Here is a 27,158-nt window from a genome sequence, read left to right as displayed (position 1 = left end):
AAGTTTTTATCATAACATATTTTGCCACAGAAACATTCAACCACAGAAAATAAATTATATTCTATAGGTTGACATACAGTTGTGCCAGTCCACACAGTATTAGCCTACCTTCCAAAGAAAATTTGGTTTGACAAACCTCAAATATTCTAAAAGCATCCTCTGATAACGACTGCCAATAACGAGGCTGAACACAGCAAGCCACAAAGTCACTATGTGTAATATGTGGGGGTAGAACATGGAGCAAATAGACTCTGGCTTTAATTTCCATTTTTATTCAATTCGGTTTCATACATTTTTCTTGCAAAACTTTAGTTTAGTTTATTACATAAAATATTGAGCACTGTAAGGAATGAAAAAACAAGCACAAAAAAGAGTTCTGAGTTTACTTATTCAAAAGTTTGGGAACAGCAAATTGCTACAATGGCACATTAAACAATGATATGGCATTTAGGCCATATAATTAGAATGACATATTATGAACCAGTTGATCAATGAGTAAGTATAACTTTACTGCATTGTCAGACATCACTCAAACAGCCTCCTGAAGAAGCGCTTCTTGGCGGGTGTCATCTTCGGCATCATTGGGCCCTTCCTGTGCTGGGGTTTCATGGGGCTTCTCTTCAGGGGCAGCACCTGGCGTGGCGGGGTCATCTCCTGGCGGGGCAGGCCCCCGTGGTCCAGGCAGAAGTACTTGCCGTTTCCCTGCGAGAGCCTCACCAGCAGGCCCTCAGTCAGCTCCATACACTGGGCATGGACCCAGTGGCCTCCCTCCCCTTTGGAGCAGTAGATCATGGCTGGCCGCAGCAGCTCTGTGGAGTAGTAGGGCTCCCAAGTGTTGGGGTCCACCTGGCAGCCCAGGCAACATTTGACCCAATAGCCTGTCTGGGACTCGTCCTCCTCATCCTCTTCATTGTACGTATCCCCCTCTCCCTCGCTGCTGTCCTCCAGCTCATGGGGCTCGCGGCCGAAGTACAGCTCCTCAGAGTCCTCCAGAGGGGCGGAGTCCTCGAAGTCTGTGGACTCCTGGCTGCATCCCTGGTTCCCGTCTTCACCCTCTCCTTCCCCCTCCTTTTGGAAGCACACCTGGTAGAAGTAATGTGCTTCGGGCGGTGCTGGCCTGCCCTCAGAGGGGACCCCGATCAGAGCGCTCCCTCCACCCAAGCTGCCTCCGAACCAGGTGTGGCTGTGGCTGATTTCCCCTGTCCACTGAGGGGCCTCTCTGGGCTCGATGCTGATCCCAGAGTCATCCAGCACCACACTGTTGCACTCCATCCTCTTTTGGGTCTCTGACTGATACCCACCCAGGACAATGTACTCATGGGAGGGCCCCACACGGGTGGCAATAGCACTGGTGATGGACAGGCCAGTGTCCAGGTGCTCACAGGAGAGCAGAGGGCTGCCCTGCAGGAGCTCCACACGCAGGCAGAACACACGAGGAGGACGGGAGTCAGACGACAGAGTGTGGCCACCAAGGAAGTAGACACAGTCGTCTCTGGCCAAAGCTAGGTGGAATGACTGGCCGTCAGTGAGCTCAGGTAAGGTGTGGGTGGAGCAGCAGCCAAACTCTAAGTCGATGATGAACACCTGAGGAGGGCAGTCCACAACGCTGTTCCAGTTCTCTGTGCTCCGCTCCCCGGCCGGCATGTAGGATCTACCCCCAAACACAACACAGGCCCTCTTGCCCAGACTGTGCACCACGCTGAGGGTGTGGCCGTATCGGGGCCCTGGCTGCTCTCCCACCAACTCTCTCTCCTGACAGCGCAGGGTCACTTTGCGGTTGCAGCCACGGCTGTCCAGGGTCAGCAGGTAGAGGCTGGAGGAGATCTCGTTGTTTGGGGTACGGCCTCCATGGATGAGGTAGCCCTCTGGGTGTCCATCATGGGGCTCAAGGCGGGTCACTGCGGGACAACGCAGAGGGGGAAGGTAGCAGGAGTCATTGGAGAAGGAGATGGGTCGCAGTTTGAGCTCCCCATGCTTTAAGCGTACCCCGAAGACCCCAGTAGGACAGGAGCGCTTGGGCCAGCCTTTCTGGCCAAACAGAAATATGTCACCGTCCAGCTGTAACAGGGAGCAGCCAGGCTGCAGGAGGCTGCCACAGTTCACTGCAGTCAGTGGTTGCAGAGACATGCTACTGCAGGTGGCTGTGGGAAAACAACAACACAAAATTGTCTCAGTCAGCTGCTGCTTGTTTTGAACTGAAGGCTTTTAAACATGGGTTGTCTGACTCTTTCTAATTATATGGTCTGATTATTAGTGACAGAATTTTGTGTCTTAAAAGGAAAAGGCCATTTTACTGTTTGAACAAGTAGGATAAAAAAATAATTTTCAGTCCAATGCATTCATTGTTGTTTATTTAGGAACTATTTATTCTACATTCGTTTATGACCTGCAGAAAATACTGTCAGATAAATTTCCTATCAGTGTGTAGTTTTTAATCGCTTTCTTTTCGTTCCATTAAATAGCCAAAAGACTCATTTCCCAACATTCACTACTCAACGCAAATCCGAGCGAAGGTAACGTAAATCGTCGCTCTGTTGTCAACCTTTTACTCGTGTTATAACTAGCACATTTTCCTAAACACGAGTTAGCTAGCGATTTTGGTGAACAATGAACATAATACTATGATACAAGTGCCAGCTTCGATTGTAATAGCATATGTGGTAGCCTGCTGTGGTCATGTTTGACTGGCTAAGCTTAGTAGCTAGCCCGCTAACGTTAGCTAGCCTAAATTAGCCTCGGCAATAATCATCTCTGATGTGATATGCAGAGATATAGCTAAAGATGGTTTAGATTAGAAACTGTGATTTTTGATATAACAGTACGATAAACAACGCAAACCATCTAGCTAGCATTCTGCTACATTTAATAACGTTAGTTAGTAAGGTCCCATTGCGATGTCCTGCTCAATTAGACAGTAATAACGGCTATGCTAAGTTACTTAGCTAACGTTTGCTGTCTTTATGCCAAAGAGATAATTTAGGACATAAAATAGCTAGCTAACTTTTCTACAATCCTTACTATATATAAAATATATATCTAGCTAGCTATATGATTATAACTCCAATGTGACAATGAATGTATCTAGCTAGCTAGCTATAGATCATGTCTAGACATTCTTGTCACATTGGAGTTATAATCATAGTTAACGTTACTACGATCAGTGCCAAATCTCCCATTGAAAGCAGAATTTCAGCATTGCTTACCTCCTGCTCAAGTAGCTAACGTTACTGTTTGAACGTCTCGAAGAACAGTGTTATGGAATGTTGTAATAATGTTGTAATAAGTTAGGCTAATCTTTGTGTAGCTTTAGTACTAAGCTGTGTAGACAGACAGTGGTTGACAGAGTTTGTGAAGCTCGATTGACTCAGATGAGTTACAGATCCTGAGGTTAACTGTCTGTGACCGCTGCTGACAGGCAGGTGTGCTCTCTACACTGCAATAAGACTGAGCTGGTAATACAATCACTGTTAATGTAATCATAGGTTGTGTACTGTAGAGTTTGTTTCTCTGCAAAGAAGAATGTTTTTGTGCTTTAGTTTTGTCATTGCTCTTGTGATTGAACCTTGAAGAACCAAAGGTAGCTAACAGTTGTGACCGCTACAGTTTGAAGGCAGTCTATTTGCAATTAATGGAAATGCCAGCCCTTTATATAGTTGCAAATGTAGTGCACCAATCCTTCCAGCCCCTCTCCTCAGCTCATCCTCTCTGTTCCATCACATTCCTCTCCTGTGGACTCCTCACAGTGACAGTGTAAAAGCTGGCTTTGTTACGCTGAGTACAGCCACGTTATTGTTGTCAGATTGCTTTTACATCTAAGGGAAGGTGGCCATTAGCTCCCTGTCTCTCTTCCTGTGTGTGTGTATGTGTGTGTGTGTCATTACAGCTGTGGAACATTCAGAGGGCCTCATTGTATGTATCCCATTTTTTAGATGGAGAGCCATCATTATCCCCTCTGTGAACAGTTTGGCATTTTCCACACTACAATTAAGTGGCATGTGTGTAGTGCCATGTGCAGTCAGTGGGACTGTGATTCATGTCCTCACACGGTACACTGAACCTGATGCATGACTTAAATTATACTGTGTTAAAGAAGAGAAAGGGAAGAGAAGAGCACAGCTTTATTTCCTTTTAATTTCAAGTTCTACTCAAGCTTGAATTCCTTTTCTATTATGCCTAACCACTTCTTGTGTAGTCTACCGGAGGAGAGAGGAACACACACACACACACACACACACACACACACACACACACACACACACACACACACACACACACAATGAGCTGGAAGCAGCTGTCTGGCAACCATTAGCATAATGTTTTTGTGTTTTTGGAGGGGCTGTGAGAAGGCTCAGGGAGCGTACAAAACAAACGCTGCAACCACGATTGCCTGGAAGAACGTTAGAACTCAAAAACAAACAAGCAGCGGAGCACCTGTGTCTCTTTGAGCTGTTGCTTAGAGGGGGGTACCTCCAGCACCAGAAACAGGAAATAAAGCATTCCTCCCCATTCCTAACAGCTGAATAGGTACTGTGGACATGTTTTTTCTATGAGTTAAGATAATACACCTCCAAATCAGCACTGAATAACAAACCAGCTCAGTCAGTCAGTTCCTTAAGGCACCTACACAGTTCTGTTGAAGGTCTGCTTTATGTTGCAGCTGGGTCGGTGCAGTTGTGTGTGTGTGGCAGGCTCAGCAGTGAGCCATGGAGATGGATCCCAGGCCATGCAGGGATTTGCAGAGTATAATTGATAGAACAGAGTCATTAGAAAGTGTTGTAGCACCTGTTTCTGTCCCCGCTATAATGTTTCAATACCTGAAAGTCCTTGCCTGCAAGATTCCGGTTTTGATTAATGGGCGCAGTGACAGTTGTGATGTTCTGACGATCATACTTGCTGCAGTGTTTATCACTGTTTAATGCGATGCTTAATTGTTCCCCCTGTAGTGATTGGGATTGAGCAGAGTGTCGGCAGCAGGGTAATTACACCTGGGCCTAGCTAATATTTATTTACATTTTATTTCTTTAACCTTTTATTTAACTTGGCAAGTCAGTTAAGAACATTCTTATTTACAATGACGGCCTACCCTGGCCAAACCCTAACCCGGATGACGCTGGGCTAATTGTGCTCTGCGCCCTATGGGACTCCCAATCACGGCCGGTTGCGATACAGCCTGGAATCGAACCAGGGTCTGTAGGGATGCCTCTAGCACTGAGATGCAGTGCCTTAGACCGCGTGGCGCACAATATGGCTGCTGTGCTACTGATTTTAACATCTCTCTCCCTCCCCCATTATCCTATCTCCCCCAGGTGAGCTGTACCCAGGGGTTGCCAGTGTACCAGGCCAGCTAGTTGTTTTGGGTGGCAGGATGCCCGGGGTGGAGAGTGGCTCAGGTGGTCTGGCTGATGACGAGGTGGTCCTGGAGGCCCTGAATTGTTTCTGCAGCTCCTCAGAACAGACCTACGACCAGTTCCTGTCCTCCTTCACACACCTGACTCCAGGTCAGGCTCCTTCACACACGGACTGACTCCAGGTCAGTCTCACAGGCAGTTCACACACCTAATTTGTTTTCCATAAGGATTTCTTGCAATTCAATTGGAACTAAATTGGCACAAGCCTGGTCTCAAAGGCCCGCAGGTTGTGACTTCATTACATGTAGAGCTCATACCTTACAGGCATGCATTAAATTGATACAAAGACAGATGTATTTTTTCTTCTGACCTTCCTCTCACAGGGAGTGCTGGGAGTGGACACACGACTCTGCCCTCCGGACCCAGTCATCTCTCTAGGGAGATGGAGAGATCAGGGGAGAGGAGGAGGAATGGAGAAGAGGATGCAGCGGAAGAGAGGAGAGGACAGCAGAGTGTCTGTGTCCTGCCTGCTGATCAGGAGGAGGTCAGTGACACCTAGATCTGTCCGTCTTTCCTACAGGCTTGACTGACTCAAGGCTTACACCGTAAACTCACCCCACCAGGCTTCAATCCCTCCTGTCAGCCCTTTACTCTCTCTTGTTCTCTTGCTCTTGCTCTTTCTTGTTCTTTTTCTCTTTTCTCTTTCTCTCATTCTCTCTCTGCAAACCTGCAGTCCTACTTTATGACAAAACTAACAAGCTTTCTGGAGGACTTTGTAGGGGTGTGGGGCATCGGGGGGGGGGGGGGGGCTTGGTTCTGTGCTTTTAATGATGTAGCTATTGGGCCAATAAAGGTATTTTTAAAATAAAATACAATTTCTCTCTCTCTGTCAGTCTCCCTTGGTTTATTTCTGTTCCCTCCATCTATTTCAGTGTTTTCCCATTTTCCTAAACCAAATTAGTGGATTGTTTCAGGAGCAGGAAGGTTTACTTCAGATGTGTACATTGGAGCATGAACAGTGCTTAGGACCTCAGGCTATGCCAGCTATTGATTTACCCATGATTCTGATTAAAGGTTCTCTCTGCTGTAATCAATACTACACATCAGCAAGTTACACACTGAAACTGAAAGTCTGGGATAGGATCCCATATTTGGTTTCCAATTAATCTCACTGGTGATTATTTGGAAGAGTTGAGTGAGCACAAGATCCTATAGCATCTGTAGGACTCTTAGAGGCACTCAGCTGTCCAAACACATTCATATATGTAACAACTGGAGCCATAGAACAACAGGAGTAGTGGCCACGACCCCACAGAGCTCTTAGTGTCTGATGAGGTCATAATGAGTCAAACTGCTTGAGCAAAAATGCAGTGGTCATATACAGTATGAGTATCTGGCAGTGAGTATCTCTTTGTGACTGTGGTTTGGTTGCAGATGGAGCTAGGTGCTGGAGTGACTGTGGGCAGCTGTGGAAATGGAGACTGTCGTCCACCAGGCATAACTCTCAAGGTTGATATTGTGGACTAAAGTAATGTTGTTGGAATATCCCAATTCCATACTGTATTTTAAATATGGGAATATTTATGTTAGTGCATATTTTTTGAAAAATTGCTTGCAATTTGTTAAGTATTTTATTTTTTAAATTGTCACTGACATAGGTCAGGGTCACACACATGGACTCATGATGATCACATATTATAAACTGCTATATACTTTGTCTCTACTATTGATCAAAATACAGATTTATAACTTGTTTACTACAGTAATATACACAACATGAAAAGTAATCACTTTCTCTTGTTTTCTGATTTGAGAATTGTTGATTGAAGAGTAACTCTCCATTGTTCTCTGTGTATAGCTGGATAACTACCTGGATGTTGGGGACTTCAGTGAGGAGGAAGGAGATGTAACTGCTGACCCAGGTACAGCATCTTGTTCTCTCACTCACAACTCTCCAGTTTCCAGAACTGATTTTAGATTAGTGCATTGTACAAGGTGGAAAATAACTTTCTTGGCACTGTATAATGGCATTCTTGTTTCTTCTAAAGTCATTTAAGAGTGTGCATGGATCATCATTAACATTCATTTATCCTAATCTTTCCTGATTACGGTAGAATTAGAAAGTTAGCGCCTTGCCATGCAGTATTGATATGAGCCTTTGAGTCCGCAATGCTATTTCACGGAGAATGGTTCCATTAATCGAAGCTTCTTTGACAGTAAATTACAGCGCTCCAGAGTTCTTACATTATTTCCTCAAAGAAAGGAAAATCTCCAGTGAAAAGTAGAATATATTCTTAATAATCCATGTAAAGAAGGAAACATGAAGAAGTTTGCCAGTAAGCCTTACAAGACATTTAAGAGTTCACCTTGTAATAGGATTTAGTTAATGTCATATGCATATTATTTCTGTAATAAGGCTAGTCATGCCATTCATTTTAAATACATTACCATCTATTACGCATTTTCAATACATGCAAATTGTGGCCCAAGCCCTGTAATTAGTGTTAAGGGCAATGGCTCTCTGCTCTGTGGTGTAATGCTCTCACTGTCCTCATTTAGCAACGAGGGATACATAGACCTCGTTCAAACTACATCTCCATACAACTGCTTTAGATACAGAGGTACAAGACCCTAACGCCAACCATGATGCTGAGCCCAACAGTAACAACCAGAAACCTCCACAACATGTTGTGTGAGCTGCCCAGTGTGTGAGCTGCCCAGTGTGTGAGCTGCCCAGTGACACGAGCCTACCAGACGAGCTAAATCACTTCTATGCTCGCTTTGAGGCAAGCAACACTGAGGCATGCATGAGAGCATCAGCTGTTCCGGACGACTGTGTGATCACGCTCTCCGTAGCTGACGTGAGTAAGACCTTTAAACAGGTCAACATACACAAGGCTGCGGGGCCAGACGGATTACCAGGACGTGTGCTCCGGACATGTGCTGACCAACTGGCAGGTGTCTTCACTGACATTTTCAACATGTCCCTGATTGAGTCTGTAATACCAAAATGTTTCAAGCAGACCACAATAGTCCCTGTGCCCAAGAAACATAAAGGCAACCTAAATGACTACAGACCCGTAGTACTCACGTCCGTAGCCATGAAGTGCTTTGAAAGGTTGGTAATAGCTCACATCAACACCATTATCCCAGAAACCCTAGACCCACTCCAATTTGCATACCGCCCAAACAGATCCACAGATGATGCAATCTCTATTGCACTCCACACTGCCCTTTCCCACCTGGACAAAAGGAACACTTATGTGAGAATGCTATTCATTGACTACAGCTCAGAGTTCAACACCATAGTACCCTCAAAGCTCATCACTAAGCTAAGGATCCTGGAACTAAACACCTCCCTCTGCAACTGGATCCTGGACTTCCTGACGGCCGCCCCCAGGTGGTGAGGGTAGGTATCAACACATCTGCCACTCTGATCCTCAACACTGGAGCTCCCCAGGGGTGCATGTTCAGTCCCCTCCTGTACTCCCTGTTCACCCAGGACTGCATGGCCAGGCACGACTCCAACACCATCATTAAGTTTGCAGATGACACAACAGTGGTAGGCCTGATCACCGACAACGACGAGACAGCCTATAGGGAGGAAGTCAGAGACCTGGCCGGGTGGTGCCAGACTAACAACCTATCCCTCAACGTAACCAAGACTAAGGAGATGATTGTGGACTACAGGAAAAGGAGGACCGAGCATGCCCCCATTCTCATTGACGGGGCTGTAGTGGAGCAGGTTGAGGGCTTCAAATTCCTTGGTGTCCACATCACCAACAAGCTAGAATGGTCCAAACACACCAAGACAGTTGTGAAGAGGGCACGACAAAGCCTATTCCCCCTCAGGAAACTAAAAAGAGTTGGCATGGGTCCTGAGATCCTCAAAAGGCTCTACAGCTGCAACATCGAGAGCATCCTGACTGGTTGCATCACTGCCTGGTACGGCAATTGCTTGGCCTCTGACCGCAAGGCACTACAGAGGGTAGCGCGTACGGCCCAGCACATCACTGGGGCTAAGCTGCCTGCCATCCAGGTCCTCTTCCTCTGGTGTCAGAGGAAGGCCCTAAAAATTGTCAAAGACTCCAGCCACCCCAGTCATAGACTCTTCTCTCTACTACCGCATGGTAAGCGGTACCGGAGTGCCAAGTCTAGGACAAAAAGGCTTCTCAACAGTTTTTACCCCCAAGCCAAAAGACTCCTGAACAGGTAATCAAATGGCTACCCAGACTATTTGCATTGTGTGCCCCCCCCCCCCCCCAACCCCTCTTTTTACACTGCTGCTACTCTCTGTTTATCATATATGCATAGTCACTTTAACTATACATTCATGTACAGTGGGGGGGAAAAGTATTTGATCCCCTGCTGATTTTGTACGTTTGCCCACTGACAAAGAAAGGATCAGTTTATAATTTTAATGGTAGGTTTATTTGAACAGTGAGAGACAGAATAACAACAAAAATATCCAGAAAAACGCGTGTCAAAAATGTTATAAAAATTGATTTGCATTTTAATGAGGGAAATAAGTATTTGACCCCTCTGCAAAATGATGGTATAGAACGGCATAGGCAAGATGCAGTTCGATGGTATAGAGTACAGTATATACATATGAGATGAGTAATGTAGGGTATGTAAACATATAAAAGTGGCATTGTTTAAAGTGGCTAGTGATGCATTACATCAAGATGGCAAGATGCAGTAGATGGTATAGAGTACAGTATATACATATGAGATGAGTAATGTAGGGTATGTAAACATTATATGAAGTTGCATTGTTTAAAGTGGCTAGTGATACATTTATTACATACATTTTTCCATTATGACAGTGGCTGGAGTTGAGTCTGTATGTTGGCAGCAGCCACTCAATGTTAGTGATGGCTGTTTAACAGTCTAATGGCCTTGAGGTAGAAGCTGTTTTTCAGTCTCTCGGTCCCTGCTTTGATGCACCTGTACTGACCTCGCCTTCTGGATGATAGCGGGGTGAACAGGCAGTGGCTCGGGTGGTTGTTGTCCTTGATGATCTTTTTGGCCTTCCTGTGACATCGGGTGGTGTAGGTGTCCTGGAAGGCAGGTAGTTTGCCCCCGGTGATGCGTTGTGCAGACCTCACTACCCTCTGGAGAGCTTTACGGTTATGGACGGAGCAGTTGCCGTACCAGGCAGTGATACAGCCCGACAGGATGCTCTCGATTGTGCATCTTTAAAAGTTTGTGAGTGTTTTTGGTGACAAGCCGAATTTCTTCAGCCTCCTGAGGTTGAAGAGGCGCTGCTGCGCCTTCTTCACCACGCTGTCTGTGTGGTTGGACCATTTCAGTTTGTCCGTGATGTGTACGCCGAGGAACTTAAAACTTTCTATCCTCTCCACTACTGTCCCATCGATGTGGATAGGAGGGTGCTCCCTCTGCTGTTTCCTGAAGTCCACGATCATCTCCTTTGTTTTGTTGACGTTGAGTGTGAGGTTATTTTCCTGACCCCACACTCCGAGGGCCCTCACCTCCTCCCTGTAGGCCGTCTCGTCGTTGTCGGTAATCAAGCCTACCACTGTAGTGTCGTCTGCAAACTTGATGATTGAGTTGGAAGCGTGCATGGCCACGCAGTCGTGGGTGAACAGGGAGTACAGGAGAGGGCTGAGAACGCACCCTTGTGGGGCCCCAGTGTTGAGGATCAGCGGGGTGGAGATGTTGTTACCTACCCTCACCACCTGGGGGCGGCCCGTCAGGAAGTCCAGGACCCAGTTGCACAGGGTGGGGTTGAGACCCAAGGTCTCGAGCTTGATGACGAGTTTGGAGGGTACTATGGTGTTAAATGCTGAGCTGTAGTCAATGAACAGCATTCTCACATAGGTATTCCTCTTGTCCAGATGGGTTAGGGCAGTGTGCAGTGTGCAGTGTGATTGCGATTGCGTCGTCTGTGGACCTGTTGGGGTGGTAAGCAAATTGGAGTGGGTCTAGGGTGTCAGGTAGGGTGGAGGTGATATGGTCCTTGACTACTCTCTCAAAGTTTAGCTCAGTTACCTTAGCTTTCTTGGGAACAGGAACAATGGTGGCCCTCTTGAAGCATGTGGGAACAGCAGACTGGGATAAGGATTGATTGAATATGTCCGTAAATACACCAGCCAGCTGGTCTGCGCATGCTTTGAGGACGCGGCTGGGGATGCCGTCTGGGCCTGCAGCCTTGCGAGGGTTGAATGTTTAAATGTTTTGCTCACATCGGCTGCAGTAAAGGAGAGCCCACAGGTTTTGGTAGCGGGCCGTGTAAGTTTTTTTTTTTAATGTTATTTTTAATCTGTTTTTTAAATGTAATTTTACTGCTTGCGTCAGTTACTTGATGTGGAATAGAGTTCCATGTAGTTATGGCTCCAAGTAGTACTGTGTGCCTCTGTGAAGAGACCTCTTGTGGCATGTCTTGTGGGGTATACATGGGTGTCCGAGCTGTGTGCCAGTAGTTTAGACAGACAGCTTGGTGCATTCAACATGTCAAAACCTCTCATAAATAAAAGTAGTGATGAAGTCAATCTCTCCTCCACTTTCAGCCAGGAGAGATTGACATGCATATTATTAATGTTAGCTCTCTGTGTATATCCAAGGACCAGCCGTGCTGCCTTGTTCTGAGCCAATTGCAATTTTCCTAAGTCCTTTTTTTTGTGGCACCTGACCACACGACTGAACAGTAGTCAAGGTGCGACAAAACTAGGGCCTGTAGGACCTGCCTTGGTTGATAGTGTTGTTAAGAAGGCAGAGCATCGCTTTATTATAGACAGACTTCTCCCCATCTTAGCTACTACTGCATCAATATGTTTTGACCATGACAGTTTACAATCTAGGGTTACTCCAAGCAGTTTAGTCATCTCAACTTGCTTAATTTCCAACTTGCTCAATTTAATTTGCCTCCAGAACAACCTGAATTCTTCGGGGCGTGGATTCTACAAAGTTTGGTGTTCAAACGTTGCTCAATTGGTATCAAGGGACCTAACATGTGCCAGGAAAACAATCCCCACGCCATTTATGTATTTATTTTTATTTAACTAGGCAAGTCTGTTAAGAACAAATTCTTATTTACAATGACGATGCTGTGCCAATTGTGCGCAGCTCTATGGGACTCCCAATCAAGGCCACTTGACTCACTGTCTGTAGGAGTGAAATATTTTTGTGAACGGGGTGGTCTACCTAATAACCTGTCAGCCGAGTGTATATTGGAAATATACCAGGAGACAACAAAAATACTATTTGCTCACTATTCATATATACACACTGTTATATAATAATTACAGTTAAATTAGATGTTTAGACAGAGGAGAAGCGCTGTGATACAATATGTTTTTTTTTCTTCTAGCTAATCTTGCTTTTTGCCTTAGTAACATCTGGTGGCAGAGCATTCCACAGTGATATGGCTCTACACATAACTGAGCGAAGCATTACATTTGTTTTTGGTTTGGGTACCATGATGAAACCCATAGTGGCGTGTCTGGTGGTGTATTTAAAAAATATATTTATATTTTACCTTTTTTTAACTAGGCAAGTCAGTTATTAAGAACAGATTCTTATTTACAATGACGGCCTTCCCCGGCCAAACCTGGACGATGCTGGGCCAATTATGCGCCGCCCTATGGAACTCCCAATCACGGCCGGATGTGATACAGCCTGGATTCAAACCAGGGACTGTAGTGACACCTCTTGCAGTGCCTTATACCGCTGCAGTGCCTTATACCGCTGCGCCACTCGGGAGGTATGTATGTCTGTTTGAAGTGTATGCAAATAGATTATACAAGTGGTCAGGCATTGTCAACATACAAATGTTTCTTAAAAAGACTAGAAGTGAAGTAGTCAATTTCTCCTCAACCATGAAAGGCTATCATGCATGCTGTTGATGTTAGTTCTGTGTGTGCAGTTCAGGGCAAGGCATGCTGCTTTGTTTTGAGCCAGCTGCAGTTTTTCTTTGCTGCACCTGACCATATTATTGCACAGCAATCAAGATGGGACAAGATCAGAGCATGAACAACCAGTACAGTTGATCTTTGTGTCAAAAACGCTGGCAACAATTTCATTACGCTTTTTTGCCGACTTTTACTGACACCGGCCATATTCAACGGTGTTGTACACTTTAGCTTAAAACATGTAGCTAGCTAGCTAGCTAGCTATATAAACAATGAACCTAGCTCTAGGTAAACAATATGTAAGATCCCACACATCACGTAACGTTGGCCAACAAGCCAGCCAGCTAACGTTAGCTAGTTAAACAACAATGAACATAGTGCCAAATCATGTTGTTACTACCCTGCATGAATCTGCTGGGAGCTAACCAACCAGGTTTAATGTTAGCTAGCTAAAATTAGGCTTTAACTAGCAAAGCAAACGGCTCTGGGATACGAATAATAATGTCAAACACGTAACGTTAGCTAGGGAGCCAGCCAGCTAACATTAGCTAGCTGGTTAACAGTACACTTTAGCTTAAGACATGTAGCTAGCTAGCTAGGCAAACAATGAACCTAGCTAGGTAAACAATGTGTAAGATCACACACGCCACGTAACGTTAACTAACGAGCCAGACAGCCAATGTTAGCTAGTTAAACAACAATAAACATAGTGCCAAATCATGTCGTTACTACCCTGCATGAATCTGCTGGGAGCTGACCAACCAGGTTCAATGTTAGCTAGCTAACATTAGGCTCTAACTAGCAAAGCAAACGGTTCTGGGATACGAATAATAACACCATACACGTAACGTTAGCTTAGGGAGCCAGCCAGCTAACGTTAGCTAGCTAGCTAACAGTACACTTTAGCTTGAAATGAAACTACTTTCTGTCTAACGTGTAATATCTGAAAATGTAGCTTGCTAGACTATCTTACCCGTATACATCATCATGCATGATGGACGAGTCTCCCTGTCACGGATGCCATGCCACGGTTGCCCTTAGTTTGAAGATGTAATCCGGAGACAGTTTTTTTCTTCATCTCCTTAGCTATCAATCTCTAATACTACTGATTTCAAAACTCGATCCTCCAGAAAGTGGAGAGCAACACTTATGCAGCTCCACTACACGATACATTTTTTTTAAAAGCCGCGTTCGACAGGATTACCAACACAGACTGACCAGCTGAAATAGACAAAAGCCCTCTATATGGCAGACCAATCCGAACCCCTCTCTCGGCATGTCCAGCCCACTCATTATCTCAGCCAATCATAGCTACTGGGAAGGTTGCTCACTTTTTCTGTGGCTTAACCACAGGCTTGTGGCTTAACCAACAAGGCTCGTAATTTAACAATTTTATTCATATTTACAGATGGCATGCAAGTTTGTTATTAAGGCACATGAAAGTTCACATGCTCCAGAAGGCATTTCTGCCAAAAAAAGCATTTTGATAAAAAAAACGAAAAAACATTAAAATGGCTCTCCTGTGAAGTCGTGACTTGTGACATATGTCTAGTTTCCTGAAATGGGTCACATTTAAGACCCGCTTATTTTTGATTACCCATTATGACACTGACTAAAGGTGTCTATCTCCAAGACATAACAAACCACTGTAGCTGTGTCCTCCAGGTGATGTTTGTCTTTAGGTAAAACATCCTTAGAGAGTACTTGTTTACCTATATGTAGTTTACATGTGTCACGACTCCTGCCGAGGGTGACTCCTCTCCCTGTTCGGGTGGCGCTCGGCGGTCGTCGCCACCGGCCTACTAGCTGCCACCGATCCCTTTTTCCTTTTCTGTTGGTTTTGTCTTTATTGGTATCACCTGTGTTCCATTAGTGATTAGTTGGGTATTTAAGCCCGTTTCCCCACCTGTTCTGTGTGCGGGCTTATTTCTTTCTTGCACTGTGTATTGTGTAAGTGGAACGTGTTTTGGGTCATTGTATTTTGATTACACCCTGTTGTTATTTTGGGTGTATACTCTCTTTGATGGTGCATTTATTAAAGCACGATAGCAAACGCTCTTGTTTCCTGCGCCTGACTCCACACCCACTACATCAAGCGTTACAGAAGCCCGCAACTTTTAAGTATGGAGTCAGCAGGAGCAGCCGCCACCCCTCTCCCCTCTATGGAGGAACGGGTCCTCCACCACACCACCGTACTCCATCGAATCGGGTCAGCGATGGACCAAATGATGGAGAGGATGGACCGATGGGAGAGGAGTGGTCTCCTCTCTTCGCCTCCGACTCACCAGATGAGTTCACCTACTCCGCTCCCTTCTACGTCTGGTTCTGGCGCACTACGTCTTGCGCTCCCGAGGGAGTACGATGGAGCAGCAGCGGGGTGCCAGGGGTTTCTGCTTCAGATTGACTTATACCTGGCTACCGTGAGGCCGACTCCCTCGGGAGAGGAGAGTGTGAGCCTCCTCGTCTCCTGCCTGACGGGGCGAGCGTTAGAATGGGCCAACTCTGTCTGGAACATCCCCAACTCAGCGAGAGAGAACTACCCTGAGTTCACCCGCCGTTTCCGTGCCGTATTCGATCACCCTCCAGAAGGCCGGGCGGCGGGTGAGCGACTGTTTCATTTCAGGCAGGAGACGAGGAGTGCGCAAGACTTCGCTCTGGAGTTCTGGACCTTGGCTGCGGGGGCCGGGTGGAACGACAGGGCCCTAATAGATCATTACCGGTGCAGCCTCCGGGAGGACGTCCGCAGGGAGCTAGCGTGTCGGGACACTACACTCTCCCTGGATCTGCTGGCTGCCCGCGGGCGTTCAGAAAGAGTCCTGTCAGTTCCACCTCCTAGCCCTCCCGCGCCCATTCCCATGGAGCTAGGAGGGGCCACATCTAAGGGAACCAGAGGAGGGCGCTCCTCTTGCACCAATTGTGGTCGCCGAGGACACACGGTCGACCGGTGCTGGGGGGGTCCCTCTGGGAGTCGAGAGGGCAGGCAGAACACTCCTCGTTCACCCCAGGTGAGTCAGCACCAAACTCACCCAGAACCCTCTGTTGGTCATATGTTTGTTTAAATTCTTTTTCTTGATTTTTTTCCCTGTTCCCAGCATAAGGCGCTAGTCGATTCAGGCGCAGCGGGGAAATTTATGGATCGCGGACTCGCCCTCAAGCTGGGAGTTCCACTAGTACCGTTAGATTCCCCCTTCCCCGTGCACTCCTTAGATAGCCGGCCATTAGGGTCAGGGCTGGTCAGGGAGACCACGCTGCCACTGGACATGGTAACGCAGGGGAATCATAAGGAGCGAATTAGTTTCTTCCTTATCGATTCACCTGCGTTTCCAGTGGTGCTGGGGGTGCATTGGCTGGCCAGTCACAATCCCAAGATTTTGTGGAAACAGGGGGTTCTCCAGGGGTGGTCAGAGGAGTGTTCAGGTAGGTGTCTGGGAGTTTCCATCGGTGCCACGTCGGTGGAGAGTCCAGACCAGGTTTCCACTGTGCACATTCCCCCTGAGTATGCCGATTTGGCTCTCGCCTTCTGTAAGAAGAAGGCGACTAAATTACCACCTCATCGACAGGGGGATTGTGCGATAAACCTCCAGGTAAACGCTGCACTTCCCAAGAGTATACCCATTGTCCCAGGAGGAGACGTTGGCTATGGAAACATATGTCACGGAATCTCTGAGACGGGTTCATTCGGCCCTCCATCTCACCCGTCTCCTCAAGTTTCTTTTTCGTGAAGAAAAAGGGGGGAGGTCTGCATCCGTGCATTGATTATAGAGGTCTCAATTCCATTACAGTGGGATCCAGTTACCGACTACCTCTCATCGCTAAGGCGGTGGAATCATTTCACGGAGCGCGTTTTTTCACGAAACTGGATCTCAGGAGCGCGTATAATCTGGTGCGTATTCGGGGGGGAGACGAGTGGAAAACCGCATTTAGTACCACATCGAGCCACTATGAGTACCTCGTCATGCCGTATGGGTTGAAGAATGCTCCAGCCGTCTTTCAATCCTTTGTGGACGAGATTCTCAGGGACCTGCATGGGCAGAGCATGATAGTGTATATCGACGATATCCTGATTTACTCCGCCACCCGCGCCGAGCATGTGTCCCTGGTGCGCAGTGTGCTTGGGAGATTGCTGGAGCATGACCTATACGTCAAGGCTGAGAAGTGTGAGTTCTCCAAACGAGCCGTCTCCTTCCTGGGTTATCGCATTTCCACCTCGGGGGTGGTGATGGAGTGTGACCGCGTTAAGGCCATGCGTAATTGGCCGACTCCAGCCACGGTGAAGGAAGTGCAGCGGTTTTTGGGTTTTGCCAATTACTACCGTAGGTTTATCCGGGGTTTTGGCCAAGTGCCGGCTCCCATTACCTCACTGCTGAAGGGGGGGCCGGTGCGTTTGCGATGGTCGACAGAGGCGGACTGAGCTTTCACCCAGTTGAAGGCACTGTTCACTGATGCGCCAGTGTTGGCGCACCCGGACCCCTCCTTACCATTCATAGTGAAGGTGGACGTGTCCGAGGCTGGGGTGGGTGCCGTGCTATCTCAGCGCTCGGGTACGCCACCGAAACTCCGCCCCTGTGCTTTCTTTTCTAGGAAGCTCAGTCCGGCGGAGCGCAACTATGATGTGGGGGACCGGGAGCTGTTGGCTGTGGTCAGGGCTCTGACCGTGTGGAGACACTGGCTTGAAGGGGCTAGACACCCTATTCTCATCTGGACTGACCACCGGAACCTGGAGTATATCCGGGCAGCTAGGAGACTGAACCCGCGTCAGGCACGGTGGGCCATGTTCTTCACCCGGTTCCAGTTCACTATTTCGTATAGACCAGGTTCCATGAACACTAAGGCCGACGCGCTGTCCCGTCTTTATGACACTGAGGATCGGCCCATCGATCCTACTCCCATCCTTCCAGCCTCTAAGCTGGTCGCACCGGTGGTATGGGAGGTGGACGCGGATATCGAGCGGGCGCTACAGTTGGAGCCTGCGCCTTCTAACTGTAAGTATGTTCCGCTTGGTGTCCGTGATCAATTGATTCGATGGGCTCATACGTTACCCTCGTCGGGTCATCCTGGGGTGGCGAGGACAGTGCTAGGCCTTAGGGGGAAGTACTGGTGGCCCACCTTGGCTAAGGACGTGAGGTTTTATGTCTCTTCCTGTTCGGTGTGCGCCCAGAGTAAGGCTCCTAGGCACATTCCTAGAGGGAAGTTACAACCCCTCGCCGTTCCACAGAGGCCGTGGTCTCACCTGTCGGTGGACTTTCTCACCAATCTTCCCCCGTCTCAGGGGAATACCACGGTCCTGGTAGTTGTGGATCGGTTCTCTAAGTCCTGCCATCTCCTCCCGTTGCCCGGTCTCCCTACGGCCCTACAGACTGCGGAAGCTCTATTCACCCATGTCTTCCGGCACTATGGGGTGCCGGAGGACATCGTTTATGATCAGGGTCCCCAGTTCACGTCCCGTGTATAGAGGGCATTTATGGAGCGCCTGGGGGTCTCGGTCAGCTTGACCTCCGGTTATCACCCCGAGAGCAATGGGCAGGTGGAGAGAGTGAACCAGGAGGTGGGTAGGTTTCTGCGGTTGTACTGCCAGGACCGGCCAGGGGAGTGGTCCAGGGACATACCTTGGGCCGAACTGGCCCAAAACTCACTCCGCCACTCCTCCACTAACATGTCACCATTTCAGTGTGTGTTAGGCTACCAGACGGTCCTGGCACCGTGGCATCAGCGCCAGACCGAGGCTCCTCCGGTGGAGGAATGGGCGCAGCGCTCCAAGGAGACCTGGAGGGCTGTCCAGGAGGCCCTTAAACAAGCAGGGGGACGACAGAAGAGGAGCGCTGACCGCCACCGCAGTGAGGCCCCCGTATTCCAACCAGGGGACAGGGTCTGGCTCTCGACCCGAAACCTGCCCTGCCGGAAGCTGGGTCCGCAGCGTGTAGGGCCCTTCAAAGTCCTGAGGAGGATAAACGAGGTGTGTTACAGATTACAACTCCCTTCTTATTATCGTATTAACCCCTCGTTTCATGTGTCTCTCCTCAGGCCGGTGGTAGCTGGTCCCTTACAAGACGGTGAGGTGCTGGAGGTCCCTCCGCCCCCTCTGGACATCGCGGGGTCCCCGGCGTATACAGTACGTGCCATTCTGGACTCAAGACGCCGGGTGACGGGCCTGCAGTACCTTGTGGACTGGGAGGGGTACAGTCCGGAGGAGAGGTGCTGGGTGCCGGTGGGGGACATACTGGATCCAGCACTGTTGAGGGATTTCCATCGCCTCCACCCGGATCGCCCTGCGCCTCGCCCTCCGGGTCGTCCCCGAGGCCGGTGTCGGCGCGCTGCGGGAGCCGCGCGTCGGGGGGGGGTACTGTCACGACTCCTGCCGAGGGTGACTCCTCTCCCTGTTCGGGTGGCGCTCGGCGGTCGTCGTCACCGGCCTACTAGCTGCCACCGATCCCTTTTTCCTTTTCTGTTGGTTTTGTCTTTATTGGTATCACCCGTGTTCCATTAGTGATTAGTTGGGTATTTAAGCCCGTTTCCCCACCTGTTCTGTGTGCGGGCTTATTTATTTCTTGCACTGTGTATTGTGTAAGTGGAATGTGTTTTGGGTCATTGTATTTTGATTACACCCTGTTGTTATTTTGGGTGTATACTCTCTTTGATGGTGCATTTATTAAAGCACGATAGCAAACGCTCTTGTTTCCTGCGCCTGACTCCACACCCACTACATCAAGCGTTACAACATGCACACTAATAATTCCTTAAACTGATTATGTCAGTAGCCCGAGTGTAAATATAGTAATGTAAACCCCTTACTCTGCTTATCTAAATCGGTGTAAGGTCAAAATCAAAGTAAGCATACACCGATTAAAACACCTGGTTTTCCGAGAAATCTTTCTAATTATTAGGACATGTAAACCGCTTAATCGGTGTTCCAGAGGTGTATTTGATCTGCGCGTGTGGCAGCACTGGTAGCACAAGCCTTCTTCTTATGCGTGAGTGAAGAGAGTTCTCAAAAACTAAAAAGTATGCATCTTAGAAATAGTTTTCATATACAAACTTTATATGTCCGAACTCAGAATCAAATAGGCTTCGCAAAAATAGCATGGTCACGGTGGTAGAACGTTTATTTTGATTGCCGATTTTCTGCATCAAAAGGCCCATCAGGTAGCCTGATTTCAGATGTGCCCATGTAAACAGGATTATTAGGGAAATTGTTCTTCTTGCAAAGCATCTAAATGTTTTATACAAATTTATATTAATCTGACTCGTATTATTGTGTGCATGTAACCGTGCTCAATGTGTGACTTTCTCATCTGCACATAATACACAAGGTGGTGTCCCTTCACCAACTCATGCTTTGTCTTGCTTCCTCCTTATCCTTGCCTCTCGTCTCCCTCCACCTCCCCTCTCCTGCTCCGTCCTCCCATCCCAGTGTGACTTTCACAGTGAGAGTAATTAGCTGTTTAATTAGGATCAACACCGGCCCTGTGGCTGCCAAGCCAAGGAGAAGTGTCAATATTTAATGGTCTCTGCTCCTCTCTAATTGATTTAAATTCCCTTTTATGAACGCACGGAGACACATAATTGTATACCTACCCTCTCTTTGACAGTTGCCTAGGTCTGTCCTTTTCAGTTTGATCGCTCTCCATCGCCCTGATGTTTTGGTTAGGGTCCTATTATTAGGAGTGTGTTTTGGGTCTTGCTATTTGAGGCTCCTCTCTCTCTCTCTCCATCTCTGTGTTCTCTGGATGTGGGTTACATTAGCTGGCTGGCAGAGATGATTACAGCCGACCAAGGCCTTTTTAATTCAGATTAAATCTCCTCCACCCCATTGATGTCTTTCATATGCCTGCCAGCCAGCCAACCATCCCTCACCTGTTGTCTGTGACCCTTTCTCTCATGCTGTTGTTGAGTCCTCCTGCTGCGTGCTGCAGGATCTGTATTCTGGAGAAACTGTCAGAGGGAATATGGGTTAATAGTGTGGCTTTGCATTTTGATAGAGATTCGTTTCACTGCAGAGTTACAGCAGGCTTAGTGTCCTGTTTGGATTAGTGTTGTCACGATACCAGAATTTTGGTTGTGAGCCGAGTGTCTGCGGGTTTTCGCTCCACCCTTGTACTTGATGGATGAATTAAGGTCACAAATTAATAAGGAACTCCCCTCACCTGGTTGTCTAGGTCTTAACCTGCTGACACTCGGCCCTCCGTGGAATGGGTTTGACATCCCTGCTCAATACCATCACGATACTCAATACCAAAATTATACCAGAACGATACCACGGCAAAAAAGAAGGCATATTAGCCAAAAACACAGAATGGCACTTGACCCAGACAGATAAACTCAGCTACTGCTCTGTTCAATTGTTGGGTATTTTATGTGTTCATTACATTTTAATTGTTTTATGTCAACATTTTTCAGAGACAGCCATGCATGCATTAATGAATCAACTTTACAATCAATTTGACTTTGTTTTTACCAATCTAACTACATAACAACGTAATGGTAATCATTTATTTGAATGGTAAATCTATTGATAAACTGGGTAGCCTAGGCCTATCCACAGGCGAATCCATATTCAATAGGAGTGTGCGCATGCATTGAGTTATTGAGCTTGTTTTGGCTTATTTCATGAGGCTACAGATGACAAACAATCTGTATCCCTTTCATTTAGGACTTATTTTACTGTACTGACCAACAACATTTGCATAGAAGTAGCTTAATTTATAAAAATGTGCGCTGTGTCTTTAACCAGTAATGACGTCATTCATGAGTCAAGAGGGGTGCGGCATGTCAGAGCACGTCAGTTCGCTGAGATAATAAAGTTCAATTTCTGGATTCAGGTTCACTCAAACATTGTTTTAAGCTTTATTTTACTATTGACAGTTACTGCTGATTTTGGGATTGTATATTGAATCGCTCTCATTAATTATTTGTCATCTGATGGATTTGTTTCAGTCTCTGAATTGTGTAATTAAGCAATAGGGCTCGAAGGGGTGTGGTATATGGCCAATATACCACAGCTAAGGGCTGTTCTTGTGTATGACGCAACGTGGAGAGCCTGGACACAGCCCTGTATATTAGCTATATATCACAAACCCCTGAGGTGACTTATTGCTATTCTAAACTGTTTACCAACTTAATTAGATCAGTAAATACCTGTGGTATACGCTCTGATATACCACGGCTGTCGGCCAATCAGCATTCGGGGCTCGAACCACCCAGTTTATAATTGAACTTTTCGCCGCCAGCTCCTGATATCAGGGCATAAAAACTCAAGTCTGTGCCCTGAATTAGCCTAGTGTGCATGTGCGCCCAGCTATATCCTGTCCCACTCTTGTTTTCCCTGGCTAAACTAGCTGGCTAGCTGAACTATGCTAGTTTTCATCCTCATTGCTACATTTCCTAAATACTGCACCCTCAACATCAACATCAAAACGTTGTTGCTAGTTATACAATCATGTAACTAAGAAATTCAATGGAAATAAAATTATTTATTGTTTTGTTGAATAGTCATGACTGATTCGAGCTATCTGTTGTGTCATTGCTACTTAATGCAGATCCAAGTTCAGTTTTGAAATTCACTGGCGTCATTGAGGTAGGGTTAGCTGGACATTTCTGACTGGTCTTGGAACTGTCCCCGCTTGGCTTGATGGTATATTTAGTGATTTTGCCAACACAGCCAGATATAGTATGTACACTTAACCTTTTTATACTATTTGTTGATTTAATTGGACTTTATTAGTATAATGAGTAATCCAGGAATGTCACGATTTAATTGACTCGACAAAATAGCAACTCCACAGAGCACCAATGCATGACAATTTTTTTAAAACATTTTAGTCATTTAGCAGACACTCTTATCCAGAGCAACTTGCAGTAGTGAATGCATACATTTCATACATTTTTCATACATTTCATTTTTATTTTTTATTTTTTTCATACTGGTCCCCCGTGGGAATTGAACCCACAACCCTGGCATTGCAAACACCATGCTCTACCAACTGAGCCACACAGGACCGGGACTGGGGCCACAGGGCTCCTCCTCCTCAACACTCTATAGATAATCTTTGGGGTAGACGGGAGTAAGTGAATGAATAAAGTTTTTGGTGGCAATCAGCTTTGAAATCAGCATATGTTGCCTTCTGGTTTGCATATTATCACAAACAAAGTACTAGGGTAGTGAATGGATGTCAGCTTTAGCTGTCATCTAGCAAGGAAAGTTACCAGTAGCTTACAGAGCTGGAAGCTATCTTCTTCCATTGTAAAGTGTTCTAGCCTTTATGGACATTGTTTTGTGAACAGTAATCAACAGTTTCAACATTTCTACATGCCGTGTTGTGTTATTTAAGTGTGTTATGGGTAAGTGGAGCAGGCACAGTGCGTGCTATAATAAGGGGTTGGCTGTGCAGATAGACAGGCGTGATCCGTGAGACACATTTCACAGAAGTACCGAACTGTTTTTCATGTTCTAGTATCCGAAAAGTACCTTATTTTTGATATACCGTGCGACACTAGTTGGATGTGTCTGACAGGATGAGCAGAAAGACAGATACTCCTGGGGCGTGTTCAATTGAGTGAAAATCTTTTGAAATGGAGTGAAGCATGCAGTTGCTAAATTAAAAGAAAACTCCACTCAAAAACAACTATTCTTTTCATTAGTCCAGTGTTGATACAGTCCCAAAATGGTTTGTCTCTTGCTAAAAAAATTATTATATGATGCAAAATACATCATCATGATGTGTCAAGTGACACTTTGGTTCTTGAATGTCCAATATCTTGAAAACTTGACTGCTGACATGCAAACCATTTTGGGACTGTATCCAGACTTGGTGCATCGGTACCGCTTGCCGTGCGGTAGCAGAGAGAACATTCTATGACTTGGGTGGCTGGAGTCTTTGACAATTTTTAGGGCCTTTCACTTATACCGCCTGGTATAGAGGTCCTAGATGGCAGGGAGCTTGGCCTCAGTGATGTACTGGGCCATACGTACTACCCTCTGTAGCACCTTGCAGTCATATGCCAAGCAGTTGCCATAGCAAGCGGTGATGCAGCCAGTCAGGATGCTCTCGATGGTGCAGCTGTTGAACCTTTTGAGGATCTGAGGGCCCATGCCAAATCGGTTCAGCCTTCTGTGGGGGAACAGGCATTGTTGTGCAGTCTTCATGACTGTGTTGGTGTGTGTGGACCATGATAATTCCCTAGTGATATGAACACCGATGAACTTAACGCTCTCGACCTGCTCCACTACAGCCCTGTCGATGTGGATGGGGGCGTGCTCGGCCCTCCGTTTCCAGTAGTCCACGATCAGCTCTGTTTTGCTGACGTTGAGGGAGGGGTTGTTGTCCTGGCACCACACTGCCAGGTCTCTGTAGGCTGTTTCATTATTGTCCGTGATCAGGCCTACCACCACCACCGTGTCGTGGGCAAACAAAATGAGGGTGCTGGAGTAGTGCGCAGCCACGCAGTCGTGGGTGAACAGGAGGGGACTAAGCAGGTACCCCTGAGGGGCCCCCATGTTGAGGGTCAGTGTGGCAGATGTGTTGTTGCCTACCCTCACCACTTGGGAGTAGCGCATCAGGAAGTCCAGGATCCAGTTGCAGAGGAAGGTGTTTAATCTCAGGGTCCTTAGTGATGAGATTGGAGGGCACTATGGTGTTGAATGCTGAGCTGTAGTCAATGAACAGCATTCTCACGTAGGTGTTCCTTTTGTCCAGATGGGACAGTGTGGAATGAAATAGAGATTGCGTCATCTTTTTTGGCGGTATGCGAATTGGAGTGGGTGCATGTTGTCTGGGATGATGGTGTTGATATGAGCCATCACCAGCCTTTCAAAGCATGTCATGGTTACAGATGCGAATGCTACGAGGCGATAGTCATTTAGACAAGTTACCTTGGCGTTTTGTGCGTGATCACACAGTCGTCCGAAACAGCTGGTGCTCTCATGCATGGTTCAGTGTTGCTAGCCTCGAAGCGAGCATAGAAGGTATTTAGTTCGTCTGGTAGGCTTGCGTCACTGGACAGCTCGCGGCTGGGGTTTGCAGGAGTTGTATTAGGTTACAGTGTGTAGTGCCCACTGAGGTGAGAACTTGAGGAGGTAAAATCATTACTCGTAAAATTATCATTTCTATACACGATTTCCTAGTGATACAATTCAATTGTGGTGATGAGCAGCCCTTTTTAACCTACTGGAGTCTGATTTTAATTGAACAAAGAGTCACTTCTCATTTTCTGTAATTTGATTGTCACACTTCTGAATTGTGTTTGATGATGGCACAGAACAAAGCCAATGCGATAATCATTTGCATAATGATGTACTTACTCTGATCTTCTGGAAATAATACAATGGCTTAGATCTTCAGGAGCTATTGAATCCCAATTAACTAAAATTAACTAACTTTTCAAGGAGTGCCACTTGAAAAGGCCGGCTTCTCTGAGTGAAAACTTAATGGTCAGTTCAGTCTCACTATGTGAATCCTATTCAAGCCACACTCCGTAAACTGTGCATACCATCAAGAGGGGTCTTAATCCTGTGTGATGTTCTCTCCTTCTTTTTCAAGTTACTTAGGAAGGACAGCTAGAAGCAGAAAGAAGACACTGTTGAGTCCTCATCCGGTGTGTCTTCTCTCCTCTTTTCTCAGATTGTGGGTTTCGGGTTCTACCAGGGGAGGTAGAGGAGGAACTCCCTGCCTACCTGCCCTCCTTCTGTCACCTGACCCAGCTGGACCTGACCTCCACAGGCAGGAGGACGGGGACACGGCCGGGGACACAGGGACAGCAGCAGGACACGCCACCACAGGGACAGGTACGAGGAAGGACATTTACTAATCTATGACATAAAGACACTATGATGAAGATTACATTTACCCACCCCAGGAACAGCTTAGTTGACTCCACAATTAGTTGACCAGGAAAATGGAACTTGCAGTTGGTATATTTTGTTTGAGAGTTATGTTAAGCATTCATAAGTGTTGTTATTTAAGCCACAGTCTTTCTGTGCTAGCGTCATGCGAGAGGGGTCTGTCTATATACAGTATAGGCAACTTAATTCATGTCATTGACTTTTCACAGAGTGACAGTGAAGAGGTTTTGCCTTTCAACCTGGATGAGAACTTTGACTACGACAATGTTGTGCTGTCTAGCAAACATCTCCTACCGCAGTCCAACACTGGTGAATGACCTCTGTGCAGGGACCACTGTCTGGGAGAGCCTTGTGTCATACCACATCAAATTACCATTTAACTGGACTAATAAACCACTCCTGAAAACAGCATCCTACCTGTCATTCCTGCTACTAAGTGTAACATTAGAACAGAGCAACACCAAAACGGTGTTTGAAAAGGACTATTTTAAAAGGAACACTACAGCAGCACAGACTTTATGTACTGTAAATAGTGCTAAGCTAATGGCACAGCTTATCTGAATTCTCTCCTCTGGATCAGGAGTAATCATACTGTTTTGGGCTGTGAGACTGGTCACTGATGAATGACGACACACAGGAACATAGAGGCTTGGCCCACCAGGCATCACATAGCAGAAATGCTGTGTATTTGTGTTTGTGTGTAAGAGGTAATTTGTGTGTATGTGCGTACGTGTGTGTGCATGCTCGTACCCCACTGGGTAAACACCCTGTACTGTAATTAATTCCCTGTAGCTACAGCCTGTGTCTCACTGTGCCTTTGCATTGGAACAAAGAGCTCTGGGAGGTGCACTGAGCAGGCTTCATAACCTGAAAGCACACGCCAAATATTTCCCTCTAACGAATGCTATGTTGTTGTGTCAGTGGTTCATTTGTGATTTGACATCTAAAGTATTTGTGTGTGTAAGAGAGAGCGTTAGTGTGTGTACGTGTGAGAGAGTGACAGGGGTTGACGAGTTCATACTGCAGAAAAGCAAAATACATCTTCCAGACCGACTGTTGGTTTACTGTAAAACATTAAGAAGAAGGTGTGCAACGCGATGC

The 27,158-nt window shown here is 46.7% G+C and overlaps 2 protein-coding genes across 3 annotated transcripts; one reads left to right on the top strand and one right to left on the bottom strand.

Annotated features, from left to right (window-relative positions):
• Window positions 1-252: 252 nt before the first annotated feature.
• On the bottom strand, window positions 253-3,290 carry rag2 (recombination activating gene 2). The gene is made up of 2 exons (XM_029758714.1): window positions 3,204-3,290; window positions 253-2,141 (listed from the first exon to the last, which is right to left on the bottom strand). The coding sequence occupies exon 2, from the start codon at window positions 2,125-2,127 to the stop codon at window positions 526-528; it is 1,602 nt and encodes a 533-aa protein (XP_029614574.1). The 5' UTR covers window positions 2,128-2,141; window positions 3,204-3,290; the 3' UTR covers window positions 253-525.
• On the top strand, window positions 2,458-26,468 carry iftap (intraflagellar transport associated protein). 2 transcript variants are annotated; one of them, XM_029758716.1, is made up of 7 exons: window positions 2,458-2,513; window positions 5,307-5,498; window positions 5,732-5,892; window positions 6,783-6,857; window positions 7,207-7,270; window positions 25,837-26,000; window positions 26,267-26,468. In XM_029758716.1, the coding sequence occupies exons 2-7, from the start codon at window positions 5,366-5,368 to the stop codon at window positions 26,372-26,374; spliced, it is 705 nt and encodes a 234-aa protein (XP_029614576.1). In that variant the 5' UTR covers window positions 2,458-2,513; window positions 5,307-5,365; the 3' UTR covers window positions 26,375-26,468. The 2 variants fall into 2 exon arrangements, with proteins under 2 accessions (XP_029614576.1, XP_029614577.1); XM_029758717.1 differs by lacking the exon at window positions 2,458-2,513 and adding an exon at window positions 3,317-3,452.
• Window positions 26,469-27,158: the final 690 nt, after the last annotated feature.

This window comes from Salmo trutta, chromosome 7 (genome assembly GCF_901001165.1).
Source record: "Salmo trutta chromosome 7, fSalTru1.1, whole genome shotgun sequence".
Classification (NCBI taxonomy): Eukaryota; Metazoa; Chordata; class Actinopteri; order Salmoniformes; family Salmonidae; genus Salmo; species Salmo trutta.
This window is presented reverse-complemented; position numbering and strand designations above follow the sequence as displayed.